Consider the following 21,875-nt stretch of genomic DNA (forward strand, 5'->3'; position numbering starts at 1 on the left):
TATTATTTTATTTACTTTATTGTGTTTTCAAGCACAGATTTCAAACTTGGGAGATGTACAAAAAGATTAAACACACATCTCTAATTATTAGGAACTCAGCAAGTATAATATGGGTGATATAAACCAACAAATAAACCGTCATAAAATTTAACTTTTAAATCATTTAAAATTGTACAATTTAGGGGCATTAGTACATTCACAATGCTGTGAAACCATCACCACTATCTAGTTCTAGAAAATTTTCATCACCCCAGAAACTCTGTATCCATAATGCAGTCGCTCTTCATTCCCGTTTCAGTAAATTAAGTCATTTATCATCTGTCACTTTAAAAAAGCCTGGGTTGAGGATCTTTTCCATAGGTCAGGCTGATACCCAGAAAAAAAAAATCATAACATCTTCCAAGAAATCCATGGAAATAACTGTATTGTCAATGTCACATATGTGAAGACTGGTTAAAAAAGTATGCTTTGACCCATCAAGGTCATGTGACTTTTCTGTACTTTTTTTTTTGGCCACATTGTGAGGCTTGCAGGATCTTTGTTCCCTGACCAGGGATTGAACCCAGGCCCCGGCAGTGAAAGCACCAAGCCCTAACCACTGGACCGCCAGGGAATCCCCTATACTGTTAAACTTCATTGTAAAAGTATAAATTGAATGTACTGCACTCAAAAGGATTTTATTATAAAGAAATCTGAGTTTATGTCTTAGAAGTGATCATAGGAACAGAGTTGCCAAAAAAAATAAATATCTATGTACAAGCAATGTTGAAAATTCAGAAACACAGAACATAAGGAGACCCACCATGATGATGAAAGTCAGAGAAGGAATGCTGTATACAAGAATACAGAGAATAAGGAAGTTGGGGAAAAGATCTTAAGAAATAAGCTGCATATATAATTTAAACAAAAAAGCTGTGGGCATGCTGTAAATCTCTACTTCAAATGAGCAGCCTTTCTCAAGCTGTGGGTAGTGACTATGAGGCACAGGCACTTGACCTACATTGAACACAGACTAGAAGAGAACAGCTTCCACAATAAAGGCAAAAGAAGGAAGTACCCAGCTAATACTGCTTCTACCCCAAACCCAATGGAAACTATCATAAAGGAATTTAAACACACACACCAGGAAAACAGGCGCTGACAACAAAACTGTGGAAGCCAGAAAGCATATGGACGAGTGGCAAAGGAGTTAGTAGATTCAAGAAAGCTGAGTCTAGACCAGCTTTTCTAAACGCTGAGAAATCATGAGGTGCACAGTGACTCCTCCAAAGATTCAGGCACTGATACCACCAGATGCCTCAGTCATGAAGGAGAAGAGGGAGCTGAGTTAAGGAGGATGGGGTAAAAGGTGTTCCAAATACAAACGGAGGGAATTCCCTGGCGGTCCAGCAGTTAGGACTCGGTGCTCTCACTGCCAGGGCCTCAGGTTCGATCCCTGGTTGGGGAACTAAGATCCCGAAAGCCGCATGGCGTGGCCAAAAGAAAAAAGAAAAAGAACGAAAACATGCAAATACAAATAGATCCCTAGACCCCTGCCCCTCCAACCTGAAGTCCTCATTCAACAGAAGTCACAATGTTTCTATGGAAAGAGTAAAACAGAGGGTCTCTAGACCGGGAGAGAGCACACACAACCGAGCTCAGGTACAAGAGGAACAGGGATTAAGTGACCACATGCCTCTCTCCCCACCACACACCTCCTTCCCACTCAGCTCCCAGGTGCTGACATCAGACCTCTACCCTCCGTCAGGAGTCAGAGATTCTTCACTAGGGAGCTAGACCAAGAGGAAAGACCTTCAGACACTGACCCCAGGGGTTCTTCATATAACTGCCTACCCAGATACACTATAGAAAAGGAACCTCTGAGTTTACAAGACCCAGCCACTCTTGCGGAGCTTCCAATCAGCATTTCCATCCTTTCTCGTGTGGTTCACTGGGCATTTAAGGAAAGCCTCTAAGGTGAACAAATAGACCCAAATAAACAGATCAGAGCAACATGGAAGATACAGTGGATTCCGTGGATTCTTCAAAAACTTGAAAAAAATTTGAGAGGTAATATTCCACTCAAAACAAAAATGAATGTTAATCAGGGTCCGCATGCCACAGCTACTGAGCCCACGTGCTGCAACTACTGAAGCCCTCACGCCTAGAGCCCGTGCTCCGCAACAAGAAGCTGCCGCAATGAGAAGCCTGCGCACTGCAACAAAGAGTATCCCCCTCTCGCCACAACTAGAGAAAGCCCGCACGAACGAAGACCCAACACAGCCAAAAAAAAACCATTAAGAAGGAACATTTATATAAATCAACATACTCCAATAAAATTCTTTAGGGCATCCCTGGTGGCGCAGTGGTTGAGAGTCCGCCTGCCGACGCAGCGGACACGGTTCGTGTTCCGGTCTGGGAAGATCCCACATGCCGCGGAGCGGCTGGGCCCGTGAGCCATGGCTGCTGAGCCTGCGCGTCCGGAGCCTGTGCTCCGCAACGGGAGAGGCCACAACAGTGAGAAGCCCGTGTACCGAAAAAAAATTTTTTTTAAAAAAGGGAAGGAATACTTAGAAAATCGAAGAAAACTTGGATATTGAAATACATGATGCCAGGCAGGAAAGAAAATTCAATAGGATTGAAAGGTAAAGTTGAAGAAACCTTCCAAAAAGCATTATAGAACAAAATAAGAGATGGAAAAATAGGAGAGAAAAGAAAAGAAAGTGGAAGGTCAGTAGAGGAGGTCCAACATCCGAATAGTAGGAGTTCCAGAAAAAGGAAGCCGGAAACACAGTGGTGAAGCAATTATCAATTAAGTAATTACATTTTTCCAGGACATAAGGTTTTGTTTGGAAAGGTTCAAGAGTGCCAAGAGTAGAGGATGAAAGCATAACAAGATACATCATTATGGACCACAGGGGAAAAACCAAAGTTCTAAGAGCTTCAAGAGAAAAAGAAAATTGTCACTTAAAATGGCTGCTAGACCACAGAGCAATGCCTTTGAAATTCTGAATGACATCCAACTACATGCTGTTAAACTATCAATGATGGGAGAAGAGAATAAAGGCATTTTCAGACACTTAAGATCTGAATATTTTTCTCTCTCACATTTATAGGGAAACTACTCAGGATGCATGCCACCAAAGGGGGAACAAATCAAAAAAGGGAATACACAGGGCACAGGACATCCAACCTAAGAGGCAAAGGGAAACTCCAGGATGGTGATACGTACCAGAAGAGGGCAATCAGACTGGGGCAGAAGCAAGGGCTTCACAGCTGTACTGACCTTAAAGTGAACAACTGGCCCAGTGAAAGCCAATGGAACCATCACCTTTATCAACAACAGTGGATGGCTGAGATCAAAGATGTATGCTCCTAACATGAACGACTCACAGAAGCTTCATAACTTTTTAAATCAGTTTCTTAGCAAGATCATTGCCTCCTAAAACTGAAAAGCAGGAATAAAAACCTGCCTGAATCAGAGGAATTCTATATACTCATACCTACCTATATATGCAGATACACAGGAACTGCTGACAGCAGAGGCCTTTAGGGCAGGCGGGTTGCTGGAAAAGAGATGAGACGGACTTTTTGCTATTCACGTTTTCATTCTTTGACTTGTGTACCACAAATACTTGTACAAGTACCACAAGTACTTGTTCAAAAATGAAAAAAATATATTCCCCAATTTAAAAAATGATGGAATGAAAACAACCTGGGCATCATGCATAGCAAGGAAGTAGTTTTGTTTGTTAAATATATATTTAATATACACACGCTGATATTAACTAAATGTTCACTATAAATGTGTTTAATGGGTTGTGACAGAAAATGTTTCCTATTGTGGGTTGCAAAGAAATCTGAAAGTGCTAAACCAAGTACCTCTGTAACTAAGAAAACTGTCTTTCCTACAATATTCACACTTGCTGGGTCCTGGGCACCACCATATCTAAGATGTTCATGCACCAGTGGGTGGACATGTGTATGGAACCAGAAAACATCCATCATTGTGTCAGTGTTCCAGGGGCAGCATCCACTCGTGTCTACTCTAGGCCTTCCTCTGTAATGAGTGTTTGGGAGAGCCTCTGGACAATTGAGAATTTATGGCTTTCTAGGAGTATGGGAAACTATGAAAAACAAAATATTATTCTAAAACAAAAACATTATTAATAAAATAGGTCTATTCCAAGATTTCTTAATATCTTCTGTAACATTCCACTCAGAAGGCAGAAAACCACAAAGTTCTTCCCTAAGGAAAAGTGCAAATGGAATGTAATATTACATTACCAAAAACTCAATTATTTCATTCCCCGCCACATCACTTTTGCTGACGAACTGCTCATATAACATCCTAGGAGGTCTGCTGCCGTGATCTGGGAGCAATGAGCCTTCTCAGTGAGCACAGTGAACGTGCCATGTCTAGACCCATCCTGTGGGTGAGCTGAAAGGACAAGCTCTCAGCACCACACTCAGCCCACTGGAGAAATCATGCACACAACTATTTTCCTGTCAACATCCTCCAACTTAACAATTTTCAGATAGCTACAATTATAATTGAGGTCACATGGACACCGTACCTGGAAGAGCTATACACAAACATTCCCTGTCCACAAACGTTCAGCTTCAGAGCGAACAGTCAAGGGCACAATCACATTTTTAAAAATTAAGAGTGAGAAGCGCAACAGGCACATGCACAATGGCAGAGGATCCTGTTCTTCACAGAATACTTGAAGGAGCCCTAGCTAAATATACCCCAACTACCGAACATCTTACACTAGTAGTTTCCTATACAAAAGTTAAAAAAAAACACCCTACCAAAAAACAACCCTAATCATTATTTCTTTTTTCCTTAATTAACCATTTTACTCTAAGTTTGGCTGGTGAAATCATGAGACTTTCTAGCCTAATGGTCTTGAGACATTTTTCTAGTTGCAAGATGCCTCCCTATGGAGTTTTAATTACTAAGCTCAAAGCAAACTCTGAAATGGATACAGAAATCTGTGAAACAATGACATAGTTCCCAAAATTTTAAAAACAGGAGACTTAAGGCAGATGGTGACACCAAAAAGAGCCAGTCAAGTATTAAAATGGCACTCTGGAAATGGTTCATAGCAAAACCTAATTTTCTACTAGTTTTCATCATATGGGTGAAACTATCCAGTCAGCAGACAACAGATGCGGGCAGCACGATTAGGCCACACCAAGGCAACTTCCAGGAAAGTGACTTCTGGGGCCATGTGGCTTGCACTCATCCACAGCAAGACAGACTGGTCCCTCACCCTCACTGCGTACCTGGGAAAAGATAGTAAAAGTACTTCCATAAGAGGTAAAGACTAACAGGAACCTATAAGCTCACCCTGGAAAGATGTGAAAATGTAACGGAAAAGGAGCACCATGTGCTGATTTTAACAGCTTTTTTACTGGAGGAATTTATTGGTCATGTACACACCATAGGAAAATTATCCCCCCCCACCCCAAAGGTAATGCAGAAAAATTAGATTCATAAGAGAAGTATACGTACAAAGTAGGCAAAAATATGGTGCATGTTTTTGAAACAGAAAATATGAAAATAATTTCACTGTGAAATGCCTTGATTTGCGAGTTGGTACTTAGATTAACCAGATCCAACTGCTCTAATAAATCTCTAGTATATATGTTTTAGAATAACTATTTTTAAAAAAATACCTATTTTTAAGCCAAAACATAAAATCTGTATCTGTGCACCCATGTATAAGTTATCCTCCTTGGTATCTTCATAGATCCAAGATGCTAAGAGATTAACAAAGTAATTTTTAAAAAATATCTCAAGCCACAGATTAACAAATATACTTCCTCAAGTTTTCTGGGTTACCCTACTAAAAATAACTTATAATAATGTACTCTGGATTTTCAGATATAAATACCAGTCAATGGTTGGTTGGCCATTACATGACAAGTATAATTATCCTTAGAACTAGGTCATAGTATATAGAATGCCTTAACTTTTCTTAGTTCAAACCCTGTAATTTGACCCTAAAATTCGTAAGCATACCCTTTTCTGTGCTTTAAGCAGACACACTGACTTTGCAGTCTATACTTTGTAAGAGAGCAGGTAACTCTAGCACGGAAGAAACTATATAATGCGGCCTGGGGGATGACTTCAACGGCACCATTCCATTTTTATTTATCCAGACTGTTGCCTTCAGCCCTGCATTGAGGCCTCCTTGTATATCGGTTTCTAGTGTGTCACCAACCATCACACAGTCCCCAGGCTGTACTCCAAGGAGATCACAGGAGTAATAAAATATGGAAGGTGCCGGTTTCTCCTCTTTCTGCTCTCCACCTACAACAATAGCGTCAAAATAGGACTGACAGGCACAAGCCTTGATCTTCTCCCTCTGGGTCTGTTGTTCTCCATTTGTTAATAAAAGTAGGCGGACCTCCTTTCGAAGTTCAGTGAGCATGGCTTTGACATCTTCTGCTAGTGTCATATGCTGTAAACGTGTAGATTTCCACAGGAAATAACATTCTTCAGCTAATTTCCTATTGGCCGCACCACCTTTTGTTTCCTGGATTGCTTCTTCCCAGTGTGAAGTCCTGAGGTCAGTAATGCAGCTTTTAGAAGGATGAAAACATTCCTTGCTGAGCTTAACTTGAACTTTGTTACAGATGATTTCAGCCTCTTCTTTGTAATGGTATTTTGATTGTAAGAGCTTTATCACCTAAATAAAGGAAAATAACTCCATCAACATACTTCATGTCTTTAATACTTATCCTGTGAGCCTATAAACCCAGAGCACAGACAGATTCTAACTCCACTCCTCTGTCTTAAGGAAGCTCTATTACCACACCATTTCTGTTGGGAATTGGTCTTATTTTTAAAGAACACAAGAGTGAAGATTTCCCAACCTTTCTAGACAACTCATTCATATTTTTTTACCAATTTTTTCTAAGAAGATTCTTTATATATATATATATATATATATAAAATAAGAATCCCTCATTTGTCAGTTTAAGTCTACCACCTTTCATTCTGGTCATGAAGACATGAAAATAAAACTGTGCTTATATTTAGTAAAACATAAAATTTCTAACAACTGATATTTAGACTCTTCCCAGAAATAACGCTAGTTCACCTAACCTTTCCTCATCTTATCCATTTTACGTTCTGAAGGCCTAAATTAGGTCCTAAAGGGGACCTAATTCTGTACTTTTAAAAACAGGTATATGTAGCTCTAATGGAATCAGGCACGTTCTGTGACCTCAGCAGTTTAATGATGGTGCTTCTTCCAAACTTAGGATTCCAGATAAAAAACTTCAAGTAGTTCTGAGTCTCCCTCTTTGTCACACTGGTTCTGAATCCCTTATCATAATCTTTCTTATGTTCCCACAGCTCTTTATCTTGACTTTTTATGAGATTAGGTTCTTATCCCTTTGGCCTATCTTCTTACCAAGATGCTAATGTGGCAAAGCATTATGCCCAGTACTCACATATATTATTTCGAATCTTTCCTGCAACTCTGCAAGGGAATTTCCTTTCTGAGATGAGGGAATGGAAGTTTAGACCTGATAAATAACTTGCCCTAGCTGAGATTTAAGCCCATACTTGCCTAACTCCACAGGCCACATGCTTGCGTTTATACTATGTATTCGGCACTGGAGACTGGACCCTTTGTCCTCATGAACTTATCTGGTGCGGAAAATAACCACCACAAATGCTGGGTTGAGTGCCTTGACAGTCACACAAAAAACTGGAAATAAAATGTAAGGAGCAACCCCAGGGTTGTTGGGTAAGGAGGGCAGAGGAAGGAACATTTAAACCAAGGCATTACCAAGCCCAAAGGTGGGGATGGGAGGAGGATAAAATCATTCTAGACAGAAGGAACAGCACAAAGACACAGTACTTGAAATTCTGTGAACTGGGAAAGGCAAGAAGCTGAGCTCAGCCACAGTGGAAGGCAAGTGAGGGCGAGTGCTAGAGATGAGGCTGGGTAGGCTGTAGCTACCGAAATTCCCTTGGCACACCTTATGCCCATACACGCCAAAGGCTTCATACTGCAAGTGCTTGGGCTTCTCTGCCTGGGAGCTTTATCTCGCCATAGGGGCACCCATGCACATAGGCTGGAGCCAGAGTATAGCCCAAGAAGCAGGTCTCAACCAATAAGAAGCAGATATTGGTGGGTTGCCCCTTGGAAGGGACAAGTAAAGTATGTCTACATGTGTCTCCCAGAGTCCCCAACCGTTCACACAGTTCCCTGCTCATGAACACAGACTGTATTAGATTCCTTCCCTTCCCTGTCTGACTCCACCACTCCCTACAGTGCTTCCTAGGGTCACCTTCCAAGTGAACTGCTTGCAGTTGAAGCCGCCTGTCCCAGGGACATCTGGGAAAGTCGATCATGCCAAGGCAATTTTGGATCTTTGAGGATGAGGGCAATGCACACAGCTGGGGCTAAAGATTTTCTGTTGTTGAAGTGAAGCAGTCAAAGTCAAGTTAAATTGTTACCCTAAACTCTATAGGGAATAAATGATCTGCTACTCACACCAGACACTCAATTCACCTACTGAAAAGGGGAAAGAGCTGAAGAGACACATTCTTCCTCAAGCTATTTGTGTTAATCACAAAACATAATAGTTAAGAAAAGTCTTACTAGTCAGAGAAAAATAAACCAGCCCTAAGAATTTTAGGTGAAGGGAAAACTTTGAAATTTCTTGCTTTATAAAGTTAAAATTCAATGAACAAATCAAGCCTTTTCAATCTCCATAGTTATGTCACCATCTTTTCTAGCAATATCAACTAAATTACTCCTGAGCTATGATTGAAGGTCACTATACAGTTTTAGCAACGCTACTGCTACACAATAAAAGGACACAGGCCTCTAGGACTCCACAGTACTTGCGATTCAACAGGAACTGGCTCACAGTTCATAAATGAAAGCTCCCAATAAAGATCCAGCTTCCTATAAACTGCAATTGGCAGTTTGTTAAGCACATTCTTGGGATCTGAAAAAGCAGATTAGCTCACCTTAAAGGGGAGATTCTTGTAGAAGTATATTGCTCCCAAGTTTCAAAACTGCCTCCCATTACATTCCCTGAATTAACTTTGCCATTTCGTCACACAGAAACTAATTACATATTCATTTGGAACAACAAGTGGCATTTTAATAATATTAACAGCTTTGGGAAAGATGTTTATCAGTCGTTCACATATTAATATTAGTTCAAACAGAAATAATACCTAAGGTGAATTAGTCCACATTACTGGTGCAAACTCTCCTAACACCTGCACTGAGAGAATGGGAGTCTAAATTTAATTGGGGATGGAGGGAAAAGATCTCTAATTTAGAGGTGTGATGACATTCTGCATAAGGGTAAGTCAGGCCTGAAAAGGATTCTGAGTAGAATGAGCCCACTAGGCACGTACAGGCCTGAAGAAGGGAGAGCTAAGACAGTGAGAGAGGGGAGATCAATTTCTAGACACAATATAAACTCAAATTCCATCTACTTCAAAACTCTATTTAAGGCTCTATCGCAACACATACAAAAAGGAAACTCTGTCCTACTTCCTACTTTCTGGACCCAGACTTAAATACCATTAGTACTAGTGTTTAGCTGTGATTTAAAAAGACTTTTTGAGGGCCAGTGTGGGAACCATATAACACATATGATAAAGATATGAAGTGGCTGAATTCTAAATAAAACTATTTTAAAAAATACATGCTCACAAAACATGATGGCTGCATACAGACTAACAATTCAAGCAGCCCTCCTGTTATTTATTTTTTTTGTGGTACGCGGGCCTCTCACTGCTGTGGTCTCTCCCATTGCGGAGCACAGGCTCCGGACGCGCAGGCTCAGCAGCCATGGCTCACAGGCCCAGCCGCTCCGCGGCATGATCTTCCCGGACCGGGGCACGAACCCGTGTCCCCTGCATCGGCAGGCGGACTCTCAACCACTGCGCCACCAGGGAAGCCCCCTCCTGTTATTTTTAGTTCAAGTCTTTGTTCAAACATCATCTACTCTATGTGGCCTAATCTGACCAACCTATTTTAAAAATGCAATTCTTTCTCCCCTCCACTTTTTCTGACACACTTATAAATAAAAGCACATTTATTATGTTCACTGTCATACCCATTAGAAAGCAAACTCAAAAATGCAGAAATCTTTTTTGCTTTGTTCTCTGAGAAACCCCAATTTTCTGGAGAAGCCTTCTTCTTGAGTAGTGACACTGAAAGAGGGTGGAAATAGCTTTCCCAGATGATTTAAAAGTAAATTAAAGCTGATAGCCAATATTTTGTAATAACTATAAATGGAAAGTAACCTTTAAAAATTGTATATATATAAAAAAAGAGGCTGAAAAAAGAAAAAAATTAAAGTGATATATAGTCATTATGACTCCTTTTCCTCAAGCCCAAGGCAATGGCTGGACCTTTCCCCCTCCCTCCTTTCATAAATCATTCAGTGATTCAGAAAGCTGGCATGTTACTTTTGAACAGGCTAACATTTGTGGGTGTTGTATTCTTATGTGATAAAGCGATCCTAGATCCTCGTATAGTTAATTCTGCACATTTCATAGGATATTTATAAAGCAAATGGTAAGAGAACCAAGTCTGGAGAACTGGACTTTTATCCATCCATTCAACATTCATCCTGTGTCAAACACAGGGTGATGAATAAGACAGTTTGTTCCCTCTTAAGAAGCTCACCATTTAGCTGTGGGCATGTGAGTTGGAATGTGGAGGATGAACTGGACATGGTAAGCCTGGCATCAAGACCATAGTAACAGTCTTGGTGAGAGACAAGTCCAGCTTTAACTAAGACAAGGGCAGAGGGGATGTGCAGGAGAGGACACACTTGGTGACAGAGTGGACGGTGGTATAATTCTGGAACACTGGACTGTATGTACTTCCCATGCATTACATTAAACCTAGCTGATAGGGTTTTTGAGAACTAATTTCACTATTCAAATATCACTATTTAAAGATTTGAGGCTTAGAGCAGTTAACTAACTTGTTCGGGTGCTTTCACCTAGGTATTGGGAGAGCTGTGATTCAATCTCAACTGTCTAATTTTAAAGCCTAAACTCTTGGCCTATAGCAAGGATTGGAATAAAACAAGAACTTAATGACAACACACTGGACTTGGCCTGCCAAAAACACACAGGTAAATATGTACAGTTTGCAGCTAGAGATACTGGAGACAATATAGCAGGGGATGGTGCCCCTGAGGTCAAGATCAAAGGCATGAAGGGACAGTCAACAGTGTATAATACTTCAGTAAAGTCATTAAGACAGACTTAAAATGTCCAGGATTCTGGCAATTTGGGAGGTGCCTATAGATGGTGAGTTTATTTCATTCTAGTGGCAAAAACAAAAAAAACACACTACAGTGGTTTTGGGAATACACAGGAAGTAGAAACATGGAGATAATGGTATAGATTTCTCTTGAAAAACATGGCTGTCAAGAGAGGTAATATCTTGTGGAGAAATAAGGGTCCAAGGGAAGCGTTCTTTTTAAAGTACTGGGCATTTTAAAAGATTCTGCATGAATTATTCACATTTGCTTATTTTTTTTTAAGCTCAAAAATTGACATAGGTTTGTTGGCCTTTTTTTATTTTTTGAAATAATTGTATAAAATAATCGTTAACATTTTTCCAATGCATATTTTGGAGAATCATTCTGCTAAATTGTTATACACAGTATCTCAATTAATTCCCCAAAACAGTCTTTTAAAGTTGGCCCTAGTGTCGTATTGTAATACAGATGAGAAACTGAGGCACTGAGTTGAATTATTTGCCCGAGATCTCAGAGAAAATTGTGGAGCCAAGATTCAAACCCAAGAAATGTGCAAGCTGACTATTTATGATTAAACACTGATTATATTGCTTATGGAGTATCATAAGAGAGTGTAAAGACATCTTTATCAAACAAATAAAAACAGAGTATTGGACGGGCTTCCCTGGTGGCGCAGTGGTTGAGAGTCCGCCTGCCGATGCAGGGGACACGGGTTCATGCCCCGGTCCGGGAAGATCCCACATACCGCGGAGCGGCTGGGCCCGCGAGCCATGGCCGCTGAGCCTGCGCGTCCGAAGCCTGTGCTCCACAACGGGAGAGGCCACGACAGTGAGAGGCCCGCGTACCGCAAAAAAAAAAAAAAAAAAAAAAAAAAATAGAGTATTGGACAGATCCGAAAACGCAGCAGGTGTGGAATGCACCGAGAAAGAGGACGAAGAGGCTGAAGATCCAGGGAGACACAACCTAACTAATGAAGCATGAAGAGGACGGGACACTCAGGGCTGAAAGGATTTAGCTTCTGAAAGTGGGTTTTTCAGATATGGTAATCCTTAGTTTTCTCTTTAAAGCTGAATGCAGACGAAAGAAAGCAGGGGTGGCTTCGGGTCTTGAACAGCACGGGAAAGCTCTGAAAGAGCATCAGTAGGTACAGAAAGGGGAGGATGCGGCGGAGCAAGGCCTCGTGAAGGTAAACCTACTGAGGGTCACACCCACGGCAGGAACACCTGCGGAGAAAACTCCCTCGAGTCGATAAAGTCCAGGCTCAAAGGTCCAACGAAGAGCACGCGGTGGGAGACCAGCCTCCCGCGGTCAGTCCCGGAGAGCCGGGTGCCCGCTCGTCCCGGCGGGTCCCGGCAGAAAGCCAGGCGCCTGGCGCGCGCCTGCCTTTCTGTGCGGAGGCGACTCTGCCCTTGTGGCAGTTTGGCGACATCCTTCCGGAAGCCCGAGCGCTGGGAGCGCCCTCAGGTCGCAGACTCCCCGCTCTCTGAGCGAGGCCGCCGCCGCGGGCCGGCACGAAGGGCCTCCGGGACCAGGGGCGCCGCCGCGGAGGGAGCCGACAGGGCAGTGGGCCGGCGGGCCAAGGGGGCGAGAGAGCGCGCGGGGCGGGGCGCCGGGCTCGCCGGAGGGAAGCAGTAGCCGGAACGTTACCTCCAACATGCCCTTCCGACTCGCCGCGGCCGTGTCGATGAGCGTGTTGTCCAAGTCGAAGAAGACAGCCCGCACCCGGCTCAGCCCCATGCCGCCGCCGCCTGCGCGACGCGCCAACTCGTAGCCGCCGCGCGCGCCTGCGCGAAACGGGCCGGCGGACGGGAAATACCGGGGCGCAGCCGCGAGGCCGCCCGACCCTTGCCCACCGGCGGGGAACTCCCGCGAGATGTCCCCATACCTGAGTGGCGCGGAACAGCGACGTCCCGCGAGACTTCGGAATCGTGGTCCTAGGGAGGGCCGGGGACTCGCCGCCGTCATGATGCTAGCGGTTGTCTGAGTCGCTGACGTGTAGGGGGTGGTCGGAAGCGCGGCTTCCTTCTTGGTGCCTCTCTGTGCTTGTCTCTTTTCTCATTTTGCCCTCCTTGCGTGAGGAGGACGTCGTGACTGCCCGCGGGAGGTTTTCTGCGCCTTGTGGCGACCGGGAGGAGACAGAACAAGGGGCTTTTCCGGTCCGACCGGGTGTCCTGGCCCACGCAGCTCAGGCGGCTTCCGAGCGTGGCCGGGTCGGGTGTGTGTGTGTGTGTGGTTACGAGTCTGCGGCCCCGCTGGATGGCAGAAGCCGGCTCAAAGCTGGGGGACGTGTTGGAAAGGTGTATCCTGGATTTTGGAGCCGTTGTTTGACGGCTCTGCCTGAAGACCGAGGGCTCCGTAGTGTCTGCCCGATGTTTTGTCCACCGATTTGATGGCTTTTCCTGAAGCCTTGCATTTTCCGGTCGCTGGGTGTCTTTTTTACTTGGATGATTTTCAGGTATAGCCAGAGGCTGAGGTACCTAGAGAGTCTGTTAAACCTGCAGAAGGTCAGTAACAGTTGTTTGCTTTCTGCTGTTAGCAGAATAAGGATCGTGGAACTAATCTCTAATCTTCTGTCCAAATTGTCTCTGTTGGGTAACCTTACCGAAATTTGGACATGTGGTCATCATCAGTGACCAGAAATTGTCTATCAGGTAGAACAGGGCCACCGGCCAAATCTGGCCTGCCACCAGATTTTGTTGGATCTGTGAGCAGGGTGGTTGTTAACATTTTTTAAAATAATTGAGAAAAGAATCAAAAGAAGTGTATTCATGACACGTGAAAATTATATGAAATTCAAATTTTAGTGTATATAAATAGTATTTATGTATTGTCTTTTGCTGCTTTTACAATAGCAGAGTTGCATAGTTACAAGTGAGACCATATGGCCTGCAAAGCCTAAAATATTTACTATCTGGCACTTTGTAGAAAAAAATCTGCCCACCCCTGAGATGCATGATTAACAGTTGGGCTGCTGGTGTTCAGTACCATCAGATCAGTTGTCTTTTTGTTAATAGGTTTTTATTCTGCAGTGGCAGACTACAGTTTCCATGTTTTGGAGCAGAATCGCAGGTGACCTCTCTTTGCTACTGTGGAAAATAAATGAATACCCATGCCTCAAAAACATGACTGTTGATGTGCAGGGCTAGTCTATCAATTTTGGTCATTTAGATTAGCAATCGGCCAAAATTATGAGTGCATTAATTAGAGTTACTTTTTTTAATTGCCTGAATTGTAAGAATAAATTTACCATAAAACTGCATATGGGCACATGAAGTCTATAGGATTGCAGCCGTTTTTTGTTTGTTTTGTTTTTGTTTTTTTTTTGACCACACTGCGAGGCATGTGGGATCTTACTTCCCCGACCAGGGATTGAACCTGTGCCCCCTGCATTGGGAGCGTGGAGCCTTAACCACTGGACCGCCAGGGACGTCCGTATCCTTTTTCTGATGTGCATATAGTTTATTGAGTTAGGCACAAATCCAAAGTCAGAGAAGTTGCAGCAGTCTGCATGTATAATCAGTCCTCTTGACTTAATGGGTTGGGTGTTTGACAGGTTTCTTTTTGTGACAAGTACTCTAATGGCATTCCATGACCTGTCCAACTTGGCTGCTTGAAGGGAGGTGATGGCCAGGTACAGTACACTGACAACTTTAGTTCCTTCTAATTAAATGTCTCCAGGCTTTAGGTTGTTGCAGTTGATGTTTGTGAACCAGTGAATTTTCCTGTATGCTTTTAAGGTGGTGAAATGTACAGGCTCCTCATTATAAATGAGCCTCAGCTTATTAGTACGTTACTTAACTGGTCAGCTTGACAGATTTAACACTACTACCTAGATGTTTTTGTATTTCCAGGAAGCAAGGTCTAAATAAAAGATTGGTAATTGTGAGACTTGGTCAAGGAACACAAAGTGAAAACTAAACTGCAACACTTGTCTCTCCTGCGTCCTGCAGCATGGCACCATTGCTGTGCAACTGCTGCTACCCAACATTGATCCTGTCTTGTCCTACCCTAGGGAAAGTCTTTCCCAGACCCTTCCCACCCACCTCTCCTGTACAAGTTCATTACAACTCCATGACTTCAAAAGAGAGGCTTGCCCTGTGGTTTAAACTTTAAAGGTTTTCTCAGAATGGGGCATTGCTCAGTTGAGGGGCAAGATGGAAACAACCAGAAGAGAATTTCACAGGCTCCCACTACATCTACCCAGCTATCATCAGCTATAACCACCTACGCTGCCTGATAACCTTAAATGAGCCACCTCTGCTGCCTTCTGTGGCTAGCCCTTTCAGCTGTTTACTAGATTCCTGCCCCTACTTAAGGACATCTTTTCAGCAATTCTTTCCTCCTCTCTTTTACATCAAAATTTTCCCATCTGTTGGATACACCCCTCTCACTCACAATACTTTATTGAAAGTACTCTTGCCAAGTCACCAGTGACCTTCAGCTTGCTAAATCCAATAGCATTTCTGGCCCCATCTTCCTTCTCTTAATCAGCAACATTTCACGTAGCTCGTCCTTTTCCCCGCCTTGGCTTTCAAATTTTCTTTTCTGCTCCTGACTACTCTTCACAGTCTCCTTTGCTGGTTCCCCCTCATCTCACTGACTTTCTGTGGTTCAGTGGCTCCAGGGCTGCCTAACTACACTCACTGCCTTGGAGAATCTCATTCATTCACTTGCATGACTTTGAATACCATCTATATATTATATGCTGATGACTCATAAAATGCTATCTCCTCTGATCCCTTGAGAATTAGCTTGGCCAGAGAATAGAAAAATAAAGCCAATAAACATTTGAGAGGTGGTTAATCACACTTGTATTTTAAGAAATGCAAATCCAAACTACAGTATGATGTCACTGTTAACATATAGGATAAGCAAAAGTTAAATGTCTAGGGCCTCCCTGGTGGTGCAGTGGTTAAGAATCTGCCTGCCAGTGCAGGGGACACGGGTTCCAGCCCTGGTCCGGGAAGATCCCACATGCTGCGGAACAACTAAGCCCGTGCGCCACAACTACTGAGCCTGCGCTCTAGAGCCTGTGAGCCACAACTACTAAGCCTGCACACCTAGAGCCTGTGCTCCACAACAAGAGAAGACACCACAGTGAGAAACCTGTGCAAGGAAGAGTAGCCCCCACTCTCCACAACTAGAGAAAGCCTGCACACAGCAATGAAGACCCAACGCAGCCAAAAATAAAATAAATAAATAAATTTATTTTAAAAAGTTAAATGTCTAAGTTATACCTCAATATTATTAAAACAAAACAAAAACTAAAAACAGCTTGCTGTACAACCTGGTCCATCTGATCCCATATATGTTACATAAAGTAAAAATTATTCTAGGAATTCCCTGGTGGCACAATGATTAAGAATCCGCCTGCCAATGCTGGGGACATGGGTTCGATCCCTGGTCTGGGAAGATCCCACATACTGCGGAGCAACTAAGCCCGTGTGCCACAACTACTGAGCCCGTGTGCCACAGTACTGAAGCCCACACGCCTAAAGCCCTGTGCCCTGCAACAAGAGAAGCCAATGCAATGAGAAGCCCGCACACCGCAATGAAGAGTAGCCCCTGCTCACCACAACTAGAGAAAGCCTGCGCACAGCAACGAAGACCCCATGCAGCCAAAAATAAACAAATTTATTTAAAAAATTATTCTAATTCATTAACACATGATTTTTTTCCTCTGCAAAATGGAGATTCCAATCCTAACTTGCAGGCTGGTTGAGAGGGTAAAATATGGCAATGATTACCTGGGACAGGACAGTTGCTCTGTAAATGCTACAATCATTTCCCACAAGACCCTGTCTATACCAGGAGTGCATCAGCCTGAATAAAGTGCTGAGAGAAGGAGTGCTGGGACGATGTTGCAAGTGCCCTGAATGAGGGCATAAGATCTGGGGAATATTCCTTGTGAAGAGGCCTAGTTGACCGAGAACCAGCTGAGGCTCTGAGCCCCAGATGGGACAGTGCAGGTCACGAGATGTCAGACATGAGCAAAGGACACCCACCATTGTATTGAGCAGAGAAGGCACTACAGGAAGGCAACAGGTTAGGAGTACCCACCAGAGGCTGGGCTGTCCTCCCTTTCCCTAGCAGAGAGTCCTCTCTTGGGTGGGCAAGGCATTGGAGGAAGTAGAACTAGAGGCTAAAAAAGGGTGTGATCCTGAGAATGTCCCTGGAAATTCCCAAGCCTGGGGAATGGCCTCCTCTTGTTTTAAAAAAAAAGAAAGTATTAGTCCTGTCAGAGAAGAAAAGAACTATGGGCAGCTTCCTAAGAATAGGCCCAGGGAGTAGGTATCAGAACACAGCCTATCCTGACATGATACTGACTCTGAGCAGAAAGTTTGTCCTCTTTGTGCCTCTGAAATAATGAGGTTTTACTATTAGTAATATTTAACACTTATTGAGCATTTAATATACACCATAGATGGTTCCCAGTGTCGTACAAGATTTCCTCATTCAATCCTCACAACGATCCTATTAAGTGGTTATTTTTTTACCCATCTTTTTCAGATGAGGAAACTGAGAGTTTAAATACGTTTCTCAAAGTGATGGAGCCTAGGTCTGAAGTCTCACTGTAAAGGCCATGCTCTTAAACCAGTTGGCCCAGAGTTTCTGCCCAGCCCAATCTTTGAACTTTTGCAACTTGCCTCCCAGCCTGGGGGCTTGAGAGCAGTTCCCCCTTCCACCTGTTGGGAAGGTGTTTCCAGCCTGGCACCTGTCGACTTAAAAAATATTCACAACAGGTCTTCCCTGGTGGCGCAGTGATTGAGAGTCTGCCTGCCAATGCAGGGGACACGGGTTCGTGCCCCGCCCCGGTCTGGGAAGATCCCACATGCTGCGGAGCGGCTGGGCCCCTGAGCCATGGCCGCTGAGCCTGCGTGTCTGGAGCCTGTGCTCCGCAATGGGAGAGGCCACAACAGTGAGAGGCCCGCGTACCGCAAAAAAAAAAAAAAATTCACAACATAAAAGTTGAGAGTTATGTTTTATTTGGCAGGAAATTTTAGGACTTCAAGCCCGGGAGGCAGCATCTCAAGTAACCCTGAGAGAACTGCTCTGAGGAGGTGAGGTGGGGGGGAGCCAGGTTATACAGAAATTTGCAACAAAGGGCAGATAGTCCAAACGTCAAAAGATTATTGTTGGGACTTCCCGGGTGGCGCAGTGGTTAAGACTCTGTGCTCCCACATGCATGCTGCAACTAAGAGTTCGCATGCCACAAGAAGCCGGTGAGCCACAACTAAGGAGCCTGCCTGCCGCAACTAAGACCTGGCACAACCAAATAAATAAATAAAATAAAATAAAAAATAAAATTTCTAAAAATAAAAAAGATTATTGTTAATTAAAGCACACCAGATATCCCAAGTTAAGGAATTTAGTGCTTTTCTATGTATGGGAAGATGCAACAATCTGGGCTCACTGAAATCATTGCTTTGATGTGCACCGCAGCTGTCTGGGTATCCTGTGTTTTCACATCCTGAGTTTCCTCAGGGCTCACCATAGGGAGTGATGAGTCTGATGGCTGCTAGATGGCAGGTATTCTTTCCTTCCTGAGTTTCCTTAGGGCTCACTGGCTAACGTTGGAGGGCCGCGATCTCTGATGTCTGTGACTGATATGGCAGGAAATATTCCATTTCTCAGACGCTCCTCTTGGTCAGGAATTCAACCAATATTTGGGAAACATTTCATGACCAAATTTTGTCCTGTGGCGCTGGGAGGTTCATCCTAGATCAGGCGAAAATTCCTGTTGATATGCTACTCCAGGAGCTAATTTACGGATTAGGCCCTGTTGATAATTAAAGATTCTCTGGATCCTCTGTCTTACTAGTCTGTTATGATGCAGGAAATGTTTTCCCTTATGGCTTCTTCCCATATCTAGAATCACACTATTACAATTATTCTATAAGAGTCATAAATGTGATCTATTTTCTCAAGATGTTTAGCCATCATCAGTTTTGTTGGAGGCCACATTGAGTACTGTAAAAGACAACAATCTTATAAAATAGACAGGATATAAGTAATGTAGGTAGTAACATTACAAAGTCATAGTGCAGCAGGAAGACAAATCATAAACAATTTGGAAACAAAGAACAAATTAAAACAATCATTAGTGTAATTAGTTGTAATTAGTTGTAATCCAGCTGCACCAAACCATCAAATCCACAGGAGAGCCAGCTGGAGAAACCAAACTCTGGAAGGATCAGGTGGAGAGAAAAAGATAAATGTTTCCTCTCTGTTTACAAAGGTATACTTTATCAACTTGTTGTAGGTCATAGCATAAGAGAAAAGGTTTTTCTGGAAAACAAAGCTTTAGCTAGTGTATTTTCAAAAAGTCATAAAGTTATAAATCATACTCATCAGTTCATTCAGTCTCATGTAATTAATTCCTGTTGATCTGGATGAAGTAATCAGGTTTTCCATTAGAGTTTTGTCATTTGTTACCCAGTTCATTGGTATTATCTAGATCTATCAGAAACTTGTATTCGTTTCAAAAGTTCTCTTTATGAGTCTTCTTGAAAATCTTCATTTTGTAAAAGCATCAATGTAAAATAATGATTGTCTATAAAAGTTAAAACTTAAAATAGCATGGAAAAGATTTGAGTACAGTGCAATTAGCAGGAAACTTGGATATTTCTGTGACATAACATTTTTGGATAATAACTAGAATTATGACTGATAACATTATATCAGGACATATCAGATATTAGGGATTCCTTATAAATTTTGGAATATCTGTATTAATAACATTTATCCATAAACTATAACCTGAGGTTCATCTCCAATCACTTGAAAATGTTTCTGAAGTAATTAAACATATCAAATAAACTTAGTTTAACATTCCTGTCTGAGATGTCTCAGAGATGTTCCTTTGAAGCATCCCAGAGTCAGCTGGAGGCTAAAAGAGCTTTAGTTCGATTTGATATTTGGGAAGTTTGTTTAAAAATATCAGAAAGGTTTTTAAAACACAACAGATCATAGGTCTCTATAAAACAATACTTATTCATTTAACCAAACTCACAAATAGATTACTTAAGGGCACAGAAACTCACACAATCTGTTATCAAAAAGGAGCACTCTAAGAAACTTTGTTCAAATTCCAGTCATGTACTACCTTACTTAACAAAATCCATTTACTTAATTAACTTCAATTTAAATTTAGTTAATCCTGACCATGTATACAATTTTTCCTTAATAAAATGTAACTCCATTCATCACACCTTCTTTACTGAAAACACACATTCTACTTTCGTACTGTATACTGAAATGCTTCCTATTAGCTTTAATTACGTGTTTAAATTAGAATCCTCAACTCTTCAAAACCTTAATTTTTAGTGAAAAATAAGAAGTAAGCAATTATGAACTTTCTTTTACATTAGCATTCTGTAGATTGGTGAACATAAATACCAGTGGTAATTTCTAAATACATTCATTTTCTTATAGAGGACATCTCAAGGCGGCACCAAACATTTTCATTAATAGTCCTAAATACCTTTAGTTTCTCTATTTAGTAATTGATGTGTCAGTATCTTATTTTTTTTGCAATTATATAGCTATTCAATAAACCTCCATCACTTAAATTAGCACAACACTAGAACTTTAAGTTACCAAATATCTGTAAAGATCATCTTAAGTAGACATTTCTAAAATATAGTTTGAAAGAGTTTACCCAAAATCTCTTGTCTCATTTACGTATAAAGTCTCATCAAGTTATTTTCCTTGCAACAAGATATAAGGTCTTATTTAACATCTGTTAAACCTAGGTACAATAAAGTATTATACTTAATGACTCTAAAGACATGTCTATAATAAATAGATCAACAAACTGTAATACCAGGTATCAAATTAATATTGAATATTTCCCAGTTCACGTGAACCTGAAAGTCATTCTGGCTGGTTTCTTTATATTTAATTTGTAAGCGCTTTCTTTTAAATTAAATAGAGCTCTTTATAAATTCAACTTTGATAATACCTTCCAGAGGTAGAGATATCTCATATGTATAATGTGCACACAGACATATAAACAGACAAAACTAGAGATCTCATGGCTTCACTTAAAAAAAAAAACTTAATTATGAATCAGGTATTACAATATAAACTTACTAGTTTACAAAGAACAGTTGGAATACATTAAAGTTGCTTGCTCAGATGACCAAGGCTTTGCTATTTGTAAAGTTCGGCTGAGGTAGCATTCCCAGCGGTTTGAATTTTAAAAGTACCACTTTGTCATTATTTTTTCTCTTGGTTTCAGGTCTTGCCTGACTGAGCTAATGAGGCTCAGTCCCAGGTCCTCGGGCCTGTAGTTACATTTCTGGTTTGTAGAGATTGGCAAGAGAAAGACAGTTGCTTTTAGTTCCCCAAAGAACAGGTCTGTCACCAAAAGGATACAAAAAGATTGATTTGTCCAACTATGTATTATATCAGTGAGAAAATTTCTAACTAACTGAAGTTTACTATGTCAACTACAAATTGGCACTTGCCACCTACTTCTACAAGGATTAAATCATGTGCTGCTGCAGCTGATGACTTTCAACACCCCCTGAAAGGAGTTCAGGGTGGAGAGCAGAAATGAGGTGCTCTGTGCTCTGGGAAAAACTGGCAGAACAGGTCTTCAGATAGTTAGATACTTT

The 21,875-nt window shown here is 42.1% G+C and overlaps 1 protein-coding gene and 1 long non-coding RNA gene across 3 annotated transcripts in view; one reads left to right on the plus strand and one right to left on the minus strand.

Moving 5' to 3' along the window:
• On the minus strand, positions 1–13,097 carry NANP (N-acetylneuraminic acid phosphatase). Its single transcript, XM_067707447.1, has 3 exons — positions 12,901–13,097; positions 6,011–6,680; positions 1–5,271 (listed from the first exon to the last, which is right to left on the minus strand). Exons 1-2 carry the CDS (start codon positions 12,988–12,990, stop codon positions 6,024–6,026), a joined length of 747 nt encoding a protein of 248 aa, XP_067563548.1. The 5' UTR covers positions 12,991–13,097; the 3' UTR covers positions 1–5,271; positions 6,011–6,023.
• LOC137207506 (uncharacterized) overlaps positions 13,059–21,875 on the plus strand; it is a 25,331-nt gene continuing 16,514 nt past the window's right edge. For both annotated transcript variants that reach the window (XR_010935122.1, XR_010935123.1), the window contains exon 1: positions 13,059–14,685. This is a non-coding gene — a long non-coding RNA (uncharacterized lncRNA). The remainder of the gene's footprint in view (positions 14,686–21,875) is intronic.

This window comes from Pseudorca crassidens, chromosome 15 (genome assembly GCF_039906515.1).
Source record: "Pseudorca crassidens isolate mPseCra1 chromosome 15, mPseCra1.hap1, whole genome shotgun sequence".
NCBI lineage: Eukaryota > Metazoa > Chordata > Mammalia > Artiodactyla > Delphinidae > Pseudorca > Pseudorca crassidens.